Source organism: Falco cherrug, assembly GCF_023634085.1.
Source record: "Falco cherrug isolate bFalChe1 chromosome 22 unlocalized genomic scaffold, bFalChe1.pri SUPER_22_unloc_3, whole genome shotgun sequence".
Lineage (NCBI taxonomy): Eukaryota > Metazoa > Chordata > Aves > Falconiformes > Falconidae > Falco > Falco cherrug.
Window position 1 is genome coordinate 37424 of NW_026599287.1, and position 12027 is coordinate 49450.

General features: G+C 69.1%; 3 protein-coding genes across 5 annotated transcripts; 2 read left to right on the plus strand and 1 right to left on the minus strand.

The window, feature by feature from the left end:
* The first annotated feature begins 316 nt into the window (after positions 1–316).
* SARS2 (seryl-tRNA synthetase 2, mitochondrial) lies at positions 317–4504 on the plus strand. Of its 3 annotated transcripts, none has more exons than XM_055700108.1 (16): positions 317–565; positions 1117–1212; positions 1394–1423; positions 1532–1672; positions 1761–1815; positions 2114–2177; positions 2280–2385; positions 2499–2546; positions 2638–2746; positions 2846–2891; positions 3047–3134; positions 3214–3326; positions 3449–3542; positions 3773–3865; positions 4007–4072; positions 4161–4504. In XM_055700108.1, the coding sequence occupies exons 1-16, from the start codon at positions 332–334 to the stop codon at positions 4287–4289; spliced, it is 1512 nt and encodes a 503-aa protein (XP_055556083.1). In that variant the 5' UTR covers positions 317–331; the 3' UTR covers positions 4290–4504. The 3 variants fall into 3 exon arrangements, with proteins under 3 accessions (XP_055556083.1, XP_055556084.1, XP_055556085.1); XM_055700109.1 differs by having other exon boundaries at positions 2114–2181; positions 2642–2746; positions 4161–4503; XM_055700110.1 differs by lacking the exon at positions 1394–1423 and having other exon boundaries at positions 4161–4502.
* Positions 4505–4740: 236 nt separating this feature from the next.
* NFKBIB (NFKB inhibitor beta) lies at positions 4741–7995 on the minus strand. Its single transcript, XM_055700114.1, has 7 exons — positions 7992–7995; positions 7257–7719; positions 6546–6651; positions 6206–6434; positions 5399–5487; positions 5060–5305; positions 4741–4902 (listed from the first exon to the last, which is right to left on the minus strand). Exons 1-7 carry the CDS (start codon positions 7993–7995, stop codon positions 4855–4857), a joined length of 1185 nt encoding a protein of 394 aa, XP_055556089.1. The 3' UTR covers positions 4741–4854.
* On the plus strand, positions 7890–11622 carry SIRT2 (sirtuin 2). The gene is given in 18 exon segments (XM_055700111.1): positions 7890–8009; positions 8112–8172; positions 8287–8312; positions 8403–8519; positions 8623–8664; positions 8766–8872; positions 8982–9038; positions 9162–9230; positions 9339–9466; positions 9871–9929; positions 10040–10047; positions 10049–10096; positions 10236–10312; positions 10391–10442; positions 10528–10595; positions 11228–11243; positions 11245–11295; positions 11411–11622. Coding segments are annotated over 18 exon segments (1137 nt in total). The 5' UTR covers positions 7890–7993; the 3' UTR covers positions 11546–11622.
* The last annotated feature ends 405 nt before the right edge of the window (positions 11623–12027 follow it).

Consider the following 12027-nt stretch of genomic DNA (forward strand, 5'->3'; position numbering starts at 1 on the left):
GTACTGGGGACGCTGTGAAGGGGCCTAGGGAGATCTCGGGGGTATTGGGGAATGTTCCTGGGGTGGCACTAGAAACACTGGGGGATCTGAGGGCTCGGGGGGGTTCTGGGGACGCTGGGGGGGGCTGAGGGTTCTGGGAAGGGGCCTGGGGTGGCACTGGGGAGGGAAACGGGGGTACGGGAGACACTAATGGGGCCTGCGGGGGCGCTGGGGACACTAGGAGGCCGCAGGGGAAGTCAGCTGCCGGGAGGGGGCGTGGCCTCCCCTGACCCCGCCTGTTCCGGCTACTGCCCCGCCCCTTCCGGCCCGGCGCCGCGCCGTGGCGGGCAAGATGGCGGCGCGCAGAGCTGTAGGGGCGGCGGTTCGGGGCTGGCGGAGGGCGGCGAGCGGGGGCGCCGGGGCGGGGGGAGGGGTACCGGGGGGGGGAGGGGCGGCGCGGAGCCGACTGTACGAGCACGTGCGCGAGGGGCGGAGCGCGCGGCCGCAGCTGGACGTGGCGGCGCTGAGCGAGCGGGAGGTGGAGCGGAGGCGCGGGGCCCTGCGGGGGGGCGACCTCGGCGGCATCGTGAGCAGGGGAGGGGGCCCCGGGAGGGCGGGTCATGCTGGGAGGGGCGGGGTCAGAGCAGGGGGGGCGGGGTCTAGTTGGAAAGGGGGCGGGTAAATCTGGGGATGGGCGGGGCCTGGGGAGAGGGCGTGTCTGGGAGAGGAGGGCCTGGGCGGGCAGAGCGTCGGGGGGAGGAGCCTCTAGGGGGGTGGGGCCTGGCTGGAGAGGGGGCGGGTCAATCTGGGGAGGGGCGGGGCCTGGGGGCTGTGGGAGGCCTGTCTGGGAGGGGAGGGGGTTGGGAGAGGGTGGTCTGGCTGGGGGCGGGTTTATCTGGGAGGGGCGGGCTAGCAGGTGGGGGTCACCTGTGTGGGTGGGGTCCTTGGGGGGCGGGGCTTGTCTCGGGTGGGGCAGGATCTGGGAGGGGTGTAGGAGTGGGGTTTGGGGAAGGAGTTTTCACAGGGAGCGTGTCCTTAGTTTGGGGGGCGGGGTCTAACTTTTTGGGTGTGGCCTCAGGTGGGTTGGGTCTGAGGGCGTGTCCCCGGCCCCTCCCCCCCCTCCCCTTTCCCCCCCAGGTTCGCAGCTGGGCACGGCTGGGGGAGGTGCGGGCCAGCATCGCCCGCCTGCAGGCTGAGAAGGACCAGGTGGCCCAGGGTGTGCGCGCCCTCCTGGTGAGACACCCCCCCCCCCTTTTCCCTCACCAAAGCCTTCCTCACCTCGGGACCCCCCTCTTCCTCACCCTGGGGACCACCCTTTTTCCCCCCAAAGCCTTCCCTGCCCCGGGACCCCCCTCTTCCTCCCTCCTCCCTCACCAGACCCCCCTACCCACCCATCCCCCCTCTCCTCCTGCAGGCAGCCCACGACAAGGAGACAGCGGAGGCGGTAGGGACCTTGGGGAGGGGGATCTCCTCCCCCAGGCAGGGGTATTCTGGCACGGGGTTGGGGGGGTGTGCCCCCCACGCTCCCCCCCCACACCCCCTCCTCCCCCAGCTCCCCGCCTACACGTCGCTGCGGGCCCAAGGCCGCCAGATCCGGCTGGAGCTGCAGCAGCTGCTGGCTGAGGAGGCCACCCTGGATGAGCAATTCTACATCCAAGCCCTGCAGCTCCCCAACCGCACCCACCCTGAGGCGGTGAGGGGGGGGATGGGGGGCACAGCAGCAAGGGGGGGAGGGGCTCAGTGCCCCCCACCCACCCCCTGATCCCCCCCTTTTCCCCCAGCCTGTTGGGGATGAGAGCCAGGCTCGTGTGGTGGAGGTGGTGGGAGAGAAACCAGGTATGGGGGTGGGTGGGTCAGGGGGGGCTTGAGGTGAGGGGAGGAGGAGGAGGGTGCGTCCAAGTGATGAGGGTTAATGGGGGGAGTGAGGAGGAGGGTGGTCTGGGGGCGAGGAGGGGTCGAGGAGGGTCCTCGGGGCAAGGAAGGGGCTGGAGGGCGGGGGGGGAAGAGGGGAGTCCAGGGGTGACGAAGGTGCTGCAGGGGAGGAAGAGGAGGGTCCCCGGGGTGAGGAAGGCTCTGGGGGGGAGAGAGAGGGGTCCCGGGGCGAGGAAGGCTCCCACCCCTCCCTCCCCCGCAGTCTTTACCTTCAAGCCCAAGGGACACCTGGAGCTGGGTGAGAGCCTGGACATCATCCGCCAGCGGTGGGTGAGCACCCATGGGTGGGGGGCTGGGTGGGTGCCACACACGTGTCACACATGTGTGTCCCCCATGACACACGTGTGTGTCCCCTCCTCGTGATGCAGGCGCCTGTCGCATGTCTCGGGCCATCGCTCCTACTACCTGTGCGGGGCCGGGGCGCTGCTGCAGCACGCGCTCGTGCGCTTCGCCATGACCAAGCTGCTCTCCAAGGTATTGGGGGGGGGGGTCCAGGGGGGTCCGGGGGTTCCCCTCCCCCCCATGGCGCCCCCTTTTTCCTCCCAGGGTTTCTCCCCCCCCCATGACCCCCCCCTTTTTCCTCCCAGGGTTTCCTACCCATGACAGTCCCCGACCTGCTGCGAGGCGCCGTTTTTGTGAGTGCTGCCCCCCTCCCGCCGTTCCTAAACCCCCCCCCCACCCCAGTGACCCCCCTCCCCCCCCCCCCCCCGTACCCTTTCCCGCCAGGAAGGCTGCGGGATGCAGCCCAACGCCACCCCCTCCCCCATCTACACCATCGACCCCTCGCGCTTCGAGGACCTCTGCCTGGCTGGGACCTCCGAGGTGGGGATTGCAGGTGAGGAAAAATGGGATTTGGGGGTTGGGGGAGGGGGCTCCAGAAGCCTCACTTTCCCCTCCCCCCCCCGCCCATCCCTCCTTTGTCGTCTCCCCCCAGGGTACTTCATGGACCATGCTGTGCGGCTGGAGGACCTGCCCCTCAGGTATGGGGTCCTCAGGGTGCCCCCCACCCTGTTACCTGCTTGGGGGTGGGGGAGGGATGACCCCCTTGAGGGGCGTTGTGGAATCCAGGGCGGGGGGTGGGGTCCTGGAATTGGGGGGGGGGGGGCGGGGGTCCTCACATCCCCTGCCCCGGCAGGATTGTCTGCTCCAGCACCTGCTACCGGGCTGAAACTGACACAGGACGGGAACCGTGGGGGCTCTACCGTGTCCACCAGTTCACCAAGGTACTGGGAGAACTGGGGGGTGAGGGGGGGGCACGTCGCCACCCCCTGCCATGTGTGCCCCCCCCCCCCCCCCCCCCAGGTGGAAATGTTCGGGGTGACAGCGGCAGAGAGTGGGGCTGAGAGCGAAGCGCTGCTGGCAGAGTTCGTGGCTCTGCAGAAGGAAATCTTCTCCGAGCTGGGCTTGCACTACCGGTGAGGGGGGGGAGGGGCGTCCCCGTGTCCCCCAGCCCCCCCCCACGTGTCCCTGTCCCTCTCCCCCTGCGTGTCTCCCCCCCCCCCCCGCCCACTGACAGCCCCCCCTCCCACCTCCCCAGTGTCCTGGATATGCCCACCGAGGAGCTGGGGCTCCCCGCTTACCGCAAGTTCGATATCGAAGCCTGGATGCCCGGCCGGGGGAAATACGGGGAGGTGAGAGCAACTGGGGGGGGGGGGAATCCCCCCGGGAAGGGGTGCAGGACCCCCTCCCCCATTACAGGCTGCAGCAGGAACCCACGGGCAGAGCCCCGGAGTTGAGTTCTCTGGGGAATTGGGAGGGTGAACCCCCTATTTTGGGGGTCCCTGGAGTCCAGCTGGAGGGAAAATCCCCATTATCAGACCTGGGGGGGGTCCCCAAATGCCTGTGCCCCCCCCCCCCCCAGATTTCCAGCGCCTCCAACTGCACCGACTACCAGAGCCGGCGGCTGAACATCATGTACAGCGACAGCGCCAGGCGGCTGCGCCACGCACACACGGTGAGCGCAGGGTGGGGGGTGAAAGATCCCCCCCGGGGGGGGTCCCCAAAGCTCTCTACCCCTCCCCAAATCCCGGGGGGGGGTGGTGTCCCCAAACCCCCTCCACCCCCCCTCATTTTAACCCCCCCATGGTCCCCACAGGTGAACGGCACCGCCTGCGCTGTCTCCCGAATGCTCATCGCCCTCCTGGAGTGCAACCAGCTACCGGTGCGTGGGGTGGGGGGTTTGGGGGCACCCCAGGGTGCTGGGGGGTGCTGGAGGAGGGGGCTCACCCTCCTGCGTCCCCCCCCCCCAGGACGGCAGTGTCCGTGTGCCCCCCGCCCTGCAGCCCTTCATCGGCCAAACTGTGCTCACCCGGCCCCCAGCCCCGCTGCTGCGGTACATCGGCCCCAACCAGCCTGGGGGGGGCCCCGAGGGACCCTGAGCCCCTCCCCGAACCGGGGGGAGCCCCCCCAGCTGCACCCCAACCCGGGGGGGAGGGAGCCCTAAGGCGGTCCCTGCGCCCGACAGGACACGGATGCTGCGAGAAGCTGGCTGTGCCCTGGGCTGGAGACACGGACATACAACATGTGTGTCACAGGGACACGCGTGGGCACAGGGACATGCGCGCCCCCCCAATAAACACCTTCCCCCTGGCTGTGGACACACGTATGTGCGCTTGCACTCACATGTTCTCCCTGCACACATGCACAGCACCCAGAGAGGACACTGGGAAATGGGGGGGGGCTGTGACCCCCTCCCCAGTGCCTCACACCAGGAGGAAAATGAGGAGGGGGCTGGCGGGGGGGGGGGAGGGGGCAGCACGCCTCTTTATTTTACAACAACCGATATAAATCCTCTATGCTACAACCAAGAATTGGGGGGGGGGGGGGGGGGGGCGAGGGGTCGGGGAGGGGGGATTTGGTGGGGGGGCTCCCCAAAAGTCCAGCCAACAGCAGCAGGAGCCCCCGGATAAATAGGGGGAATTTCGGAGGGGGTGGGGGGGGGGGTCAGTCCACGCAGCGCCCGCTGTTGATGACGATATCGTCGTATTCCTCCTGTGGGGGGAACAGGCACTGCTCAGCCCGCCTCGAATTACTGGGGGGGGGGGGGCTTCGAGGGGGGGGGCCTTTGAGGTGGTAAAGGGAATTGGGGTGGGCAGTGGGGGCAGGGAGGGGATTTTGGAGTGTGCAGCGTGTGCAGGGGGGCACTTACGTCGCTGTTGTCCCCCTCCCCCTCGTCGGGGCTGTCGTCGGAGTCGCCGGGGGGGTCCTGGGCCCCGAAGCGGCGCAGCAGCTGGGGGAGGCGGGGGTCCGGGCGGTGGCGGGCGCTGTACAGGGGGGTGTATCCCACGTACATGCGGGCCGCGGGGTCTGCGCCAGCACGTAAGAGGCACTCGGCCACCTCGGGGCTCTGCGCCTCCACCGCCAGGTGCAGGGGGCTGCGGCCGCAGCTGGGCTCCTGGGGGGAGGGCAATAAAATTGGGGTGTGGGGGGGGGTGTCAACTGCAGCATGCTGACCCCTCTGTTCCCCTCCCCCCAGCGCGGCGCTCACCGCCTTGTTGAGGTCAGCTCCAGCGCTGAGCAGCAGCTCCACCATCTCCAGGTCTTTGCGCAGGACGGCGACGTGGAGGGGGGTGTAACCTGGGGGGGGGTGTGGGAGATGGGGGGGGGCTGTGGGGAACAGCCCCCCTAAGCCCCATGGGGGAGTGCACACCCAGCAGGACACCCCCCCCCAGCCCCACAGAGGGACCACCTGCCCCCATAGCAGGAACCCATGGAGGGATACCCCCCCAGCAGGACACCCCCAGCCCCCCAAGGGATGCGCCCCCAGCCCCACAGAGGGACCACCTGCCCCCATAGCAGGAACCCATGGAGGGATACCCCCCCAGCCCCCCAAGGGATGCGCCCCCCCCCCAAGCCCCACAGAGGGACCTCCAAAAGATCCCCCAGCTCCACAGGGGAACCCCACAGAGGGACCCCCCCTCCCCAGAAGACCCCCTCACAGCCCCACAGAGGGACTCCCACCCACCCCCAGAGACCCCCCAACCCGCACAGAGGGACACCACCCCCCCCCCCAGCGGGACATCCCCTGCCCCACAAGGAGACCCCCAGCCCCATCGAGAGACACACGGACACCCCATGAGATCCCCCCAGCCCCACTGTGGGACACCCCCAGCCCCATCAAGAGTCACACCACACAGGCACCCCAAGAGACCCTCCCCCCCCCGCCAGGAGGACCCCACAGAGAGACACCCCCCAGGAGATCCAACCCAGCCCCCCAGAGGGGCTCCACAAAGGAGCCACCCCCACACCAGGGATGCCCCCCCACCCCCTTCCCCCCACCCCCTCCACCACCCACCGTCATAATTAACACTGTCGAGCTGGGCGCGCGCCTCCTCCTGGTGCCGGGCTGGGGGCGCCGGGGGGGTCCCCAGCAGGTGGCGGGCGCAGCCGCGTCGCCCCTCGCGACAGGCGAGGTGCAGCGCCGTGTGCCCCCCCCGCTCCTGCAGGCACAGCCCCGCGCCCGCCGCCCGCAGCTTCCGCACGAAGCCCGACAGCCCCAGGATCACGGCGATGTGCAGCGCTGTCTGCAAAGGTGGGGGGGGTACACACAGAGACCCCCCCCCACTCAGCTAAGGGGGGTAACACGCTCCCTGTGGCCCTCCCCTCCTTTATTTTACGCCCCCCCCCCCCAATACCTGCCCCAGGTCGTTCTGGAGGTCCAGGTACTCGGTGCCCCCCGTGTACTGGAGGATGGAGTCCAGAAACGCCTCGTGCTCGTGGATCACGGCCAAGTGCAAGGCCCTGGGGTGGGGGGGAGGTGGGTTGGGGGGGGTCCTGCCACCCCCCAGCCCTACAGGCCTCCCCCGGCTCAAGGATAAACTGGGGGGGGGGGGATGTGGGGGGCGGGCACAGGGTCAGGGTGCTGAGGGCAGGGACTCCCCCCCACCAAGAAAAGGAGAACCTCTCCCGCCCTCCAGGAGAGGCAGGGGGATCCTCAGACGATGGGACACCCCCCCACCCCATAAGAGAAGGGACCCCCCGAAAAGAGGAGGGACCCGCACCCGCAAAGAGGAGAAATGCCACCTCCGAGAGGACCCCGCCCCAAGGAGACAAGGAACAACCCCTCCCCCCAGAAGAAGTGGACACACCCCCCAGAAGAGAGGCATAGGACCCCCCAGAGCAGGATGGAGGACCCCCCCCGCCCCCGAAGAGAGGGGCGGGACCCCCATAAAAAGATAGAGCCCCACCCCCAAAAAAAGAGATGCGGGACTACCCAGAAGATGATGGAGCCCCCCAAGAAAAAAGGGGTGGAACCCCCCAGAAGAGGACAGAGCCCCCCAGCAGCACCCACCCCCCAGCAGCACCCCCTCGGGAGAGGACGGAGCCCCCCCCCCCCCCGCACTCACGTGTCCCCATCCTCGGTAAGGAAGCCCAGGACGTGCCGCAGCCAGGCCGTAGGGTCCCCCCCAACCGCCGCCGGGGCCTCCCCCGCCTCCTGAGCACCCTCAGCGGCGCCGACGCTCCCCAGGGCCGGGCCGGGGCTGGCGGGGCCGGGGCTGGCAGGGAACGGGCCCAGCTGCCCCTCCCCCAGCGAGCCCAGGCCGCTGTCGCACCACTCATCCCCCTCGGTCCGCTTCACCTCCCCAGGGGGCGGCGCGCCGCCGCCTCCGCCGCGGCCGCCATCGCCGGGCCCGCCGCGCTGGGCCACCCTCAGGCCCGCGCCGCCATGGGGCCGCCGCCGTCCCGGGAAATCCCCGCCGGGCCCGGCGATGGCGGCCGCGCGGGGGCTGCCGGGAGCCGTAGTCTCCAGGGCACTTCCGGCAGCAGGGCATGCCGGGAGGTGCGGCGGGAGGAGGGGACCAATCAACGCTGGCCGGGAGGGGGGGGGGGGTGGAATCAATCAGCTCCGAGCGAGGGGGATACTGGGAGGTGTGGCTGCAGGGTGGGGGGCGCCCGCGTGGCATGCCGGGAGGTGTGGCTGAAGCGGGAGGAGGAGCGCAGTGTTCTCAGCCAATCAGCGGCGCCCGCGGGGCATGCCGGGAGGTGTGGCTGAAGCGGGAGGAGGAGCGCAGTGTCCTCAGCCAATCAGCGGCGCCCGCGGGGCATGCTGGGAGGTGCGGCCTAGCGGCAGCGTCCCCCGCCCATGACCGAGCCGGAGGGTAACGGTGGGTGAAGGGGGGGCGGCGGGACCCCTTCCCCCTGCGAGCTCTACCCACTGACACACACACCCACCCACCTCCATCCCGGTGCTTCCTTCCCAGCTCCTGGCGCCTGCGGGGACGAGGCTGAGCAGGACGCGGAGTCCCCGGTGAGTTACGGCGGGTAGGCCTCACCGGGGTGTGTGTGCGGGCCTCACCGGGGCACCAAGCCCCCCGGGGGATATGGAGACCCCCGCCGCTGATCCCCTCCTCCTCGACACAGACCTCTGACACGGAGCCCAGGTGCTTCAGGTGACTCTGACAGTAAGTACCTGGTGCCCGGGGGGGGGAGGGGCCCTGGTACCGGGGCGGGGGTCCCGGTGGCTGATATGGTGTGCCCTTCCTCCCCCGCAGTGGAGCTGCTGCGGAACCTCCTGTCCCGGACGCTGGGGCTGGGTGGGGAGAAGCCGGAGAAGGTGCTGGAAGAGCTGACGCTGGAGGGAGTGAGCCGGTTCCTGCAGAGCGACAGATGTAACGCGGGGGGGTTACCGGGAGGAGGGGGGGAACCGGGGGGGGTCCCGGGGGGGCTCCAGCTTTGAGGACCCCCCCAGCCCCCAATTTCCTTCCCCTTTAGGCAAGAACATCGTGTGTATGGTGGGCGCTGGCATTTCCACTTGTGAGTATGATTGAAGGGGGTGGGTTGTTGATACCAGAGGGGTTTCAGTCCCGGGGAGTGGGGAGGGGTCCCTGACGCCCCTCCCCCCCCAATTATTTCAGCCGCCGGGATCCCCGATTTTCGCTCGCCCGGCACGGGCTCTACGCCAACCTGCAGAGCTATGACCTGCCCTACCCCTGAAGCCATCTTCGAGATCAGTTTTTTCAAGGTATGCCCCTCCCCCATGCCTGGATTTTTTGGGGAGGGGTCCCCACTTCACTGACGGGGTCCCTGAGCTCCCCCCCCCCTTAATCTCCCCCTATTTTCCACCCCCACAGCAAAACCCTGAGCCTTTTTTCGCTTTGGCACGGGAGCTTTACCCGGGGCAGTTCAAGGTAAGACCGTTTCTCTGCCCCAGCTTAAAAATAATATATAAATAAAATCGGGGGTGGGGGGGGTGTCTCCTTGCCCCCCCAGATCTAACTGCCCCCCCCAATTTGTGTGTCTCCCCCCCCCAGCCCACCGTCTGCCACTACTTCATGCGGCTGCTGCAGGAGAAGGGGCTGCTGCTGCGCTGCTACACCCAGGTACCTGCCCCCCCCCCCCCCCCACACACACACACTTTGGGGGAGTCCCAGGGTTCGGGGGGGGGGTCTCACAGCTGGGCCCCCCCCCCCCCCCTCGCGGTTTGGCAGAACATTGACACGCTGAACGGGTGGCGGGGCTGGAGCCAGAGCGGCTGGTGGAAGCGCATGGAACGTTCTTCAGCTCCCACTGCCTGCGGCCGGGCTGCCGCCAGCACTACGGCTGCGCTGGATGGAGGGTAGGGGGTGTGGGGGGGGGGCACGGGACCCCCGGGGGGGGCTGGGGCAGCCCTGGGAGGGGTGTAAAGGGGGTTTGGGGGGGTTGTGCTGGGCGTGGGGGGCTTGGGGAGGGTGTCGCGCTTGGTACTGAGCCCCCCTGGGGGTCCCTGTGCCCTGCATCCCCCGCTGTGGCCCCCCTCCGGGGTCCCTGTGCCCCCCCCAGTGTCGTCCCTGTGCCCCCCCATTGCTTCCCTGCCTCTCGCAGTGTCCCTGTGGGCCCCCCTGTGTCCCTGTGCCCAATGCCCCCCCCTCGGAATCCCTGCTCTGCATCACCCTGCTCTGCATCACCCCTCTGCCCTCCCCCTCCCCCATCTCTGTCATCCCCCCCCCTACTGACACCCCCCCCCCCCCCCATTTTTTCCAGAGCGCATTTTCTCCTCCTCGTCCCCCGATGTGAAAAGTGTCAGAGTGTGGTGAAACCCGGTAAGGGGGGCACCTGGGGGGATGGGGTGCCATAACGCCCCCCACCCCAAGGGGGTACCTGTGCCCCGCCCCCCCCCCGCCCTCTGTTCATGCTTTGCCTCCCCCCCCAGATATCGTTTTTTTTCGGGGAGAGCCTCCCCTCCCGCTTCTTCACCCTCCTGCAGTCGGTGAGTGGTTTGGGGGGGGGGCCCTGTGGCCCCCCGGCATCGCAGCGGGGCTGGGGGGGGGCACAGTGTGGACCTCCCCCCCATTAAAGTCCCTTTTGTGTGTGTTCCCCCCCCAATAACATCCCTCATCCGCCCACAGGACTTCCAAAAAGTTGATCTGCTCATCATCATGGGCACCTCGCTGCAGGTGCAGCCTTTCGCCTCCCTCGTCAGCAGGTTGGACACCCCCCGCGGCCCCCCCCAGGACCCCCCTGTGCTCTCCAATGCTGATCACCCCCTCCTTTTCCCCCCCAGGGTCCCCACCAACACCCCCCGGCTCCTCATCAACAAGGAGAAGACAGGGCAGGTGAGAGTGGGGTGTGTGTGGAGGGTTTGTTAAAGTTGGGGGGGGGGGGGCAGGCACTGCCACAACTGTGTCCCCTTCCCCCCAGAGTGACCCCCTCATGTCTCTGATGGGCTTCGGCTGTGGCATGGACTTTGATTCTGAAAAGGCTTACAGGTGGGGGGGTCTGGGGGCGTACAGGGGTGTCAGGGTGGTGTGGGGATGGTCTGTGGGGGGCTAGGGGAGCCTGGGGGGGCATGGAGGGGTCTGGGGGCGTACAGGGGTGTCAGGGTGGTGTGGGGAGGGTCTGGGGGGGCTCCTGGGGGGCACAAAGGAGCCTGGGGGGGCATGGAGGGGTCTGGGGGTGTACAGGGGTGGTCAGGGTGGCGTGGGGAGGATCGAGGGGGGGCTAGGGGAGCCTGGGGGGGCACGGAGGGGTCTGGGGGTGTACAGGGGTGTCAGGGAGGCGTGGGGAGGATTGGGGGGGGGGGGCTAGGGGAGCCTGGGGGGGCACAGAGTGGTCTGGGGGTGTACGGGGGTGTCAGGGTGGTGTAGGGAGGGTCCTGGGGGGGGCTAGGGGAGCCTGGGGGGGCATGGAGGGTCTGGGGGCATACAGGGGTGTCAGGGGGGCGTGGGGAGGGTCTGGGGGGGCTAGGGGAGCGTATGGGGTGTGGGAGGCACTAGAGGAACCCTTGGGGGTGCTGGGACGCCTGGTTTTTGGGGGGGGGGCACACTCAGGCCCATATGCTTTTGGGGGGTGGGAGCAGGTGTTTTGGACCCCCCCAATGTGTGTGTGTGTGTGTCCCCAGGGATGTGGCATGGCTGGGGTGAGTGCGACGCCGGCTGCCTGGCACTAGCTGATCTGCTGGGCTGGAAGGTATGCCCCTTCCCCAGCCGTGGCAGTTTTTGGGGTGGGGGTGGGGGTCTGGTTGCTGCCCCCCCCCCCCAGAATCGCAGCTGGGCCCCCCCCCTCGCTCACCCTGTCCCTGCAGAAGGAGCTGGAGGAGCTGGTGAAGAAGGAACACGCTGCCATCGACGCCAAGGCCCGGGGGGGCCGTGGCAAGGCCCGAGGGGGGCCCCCTGAGCCTGGGGGGGGGGGGCCACGAAGCCCGGGGGGGGCCCAGTGAGGCTGGGGGGAGCAGCCACGACCCCACGCCGTAGCGGGGAGGTGACATTAAATGGCCGCAGAGCTGTTGGGCTCATTTGTTCCCTTTCTGGGGGGGACGGACCAGTTTGGGGGCGGGGGGGGGGGGGGGGCGATTGGGGAGCTACTGGTGGGGGGGGGGGACCCAGTCACTGTAGGTTACTGGAGGGGGGGGGGGGCGCGCTCAGGGCCCCAGGGCGCTGGGGGAGGCACAGACCAGGGGAAACGGGAGAGGGGCCCTGGTTACTGGGGTGTTACGGGGTGGGGGGCCTGGTTACTGGGGGGTACTGGGGTGTGTGTGTGTGAGAGTTGCTGGGGGGTGGTGATGGCTGCTGGGGAGAAGGGGTCCAGGGCCCATGGCATACTGGGAGGGAGGATCCCTGTTACTGGGGGGCACTGGGGTGCTGGGGGGGGGGGGGCGGGGGGGGGCTGGACCCCTCCCTATCGCCATGGAGAAGCCCCTCT

Bases quoted from the DNA above. Each gene is read 5' to 3' on its own strand.
- SARS2 (XM_055700108.1), top strand. From the start codon at position 332: ATGGCGGCGCGCAGAGCTGTAGGGGCGGCGGTTCGGGGCTGGCGGAGG. The intron at 566-1,116 runs GTGAGCAGGGGA...TTTCCCCCCCAG, and splicing joins GGGGCGACCTCGGCGGCATC to GTTCGCAGCTGGGCACGGCT. The intron at 3,866-4,006 runs GTGAGCGCAGGG...TGGTCCCCACAG, and splicing joins GGCTGCGCCACGCACACACG to GTGAACGGCACCGCCTGCGC.
- NFKBIB (XM_055700114.1), bottom strand. The intron at 6,435-6,545 runs GTATTGGGGGGG...CCACCTTTGCAG, and splicing joins TCCAGAACGACCTGGGGCAG to ACAGCGCTGCACATCGCCGT. The intron at 4,903-5,059 runs GTAAGTGCCCCC...TTCCCCCCACAG, and splicing joins GGGAGGGGGACAACAGCGAC to GAGGAATACGACGATATCGT.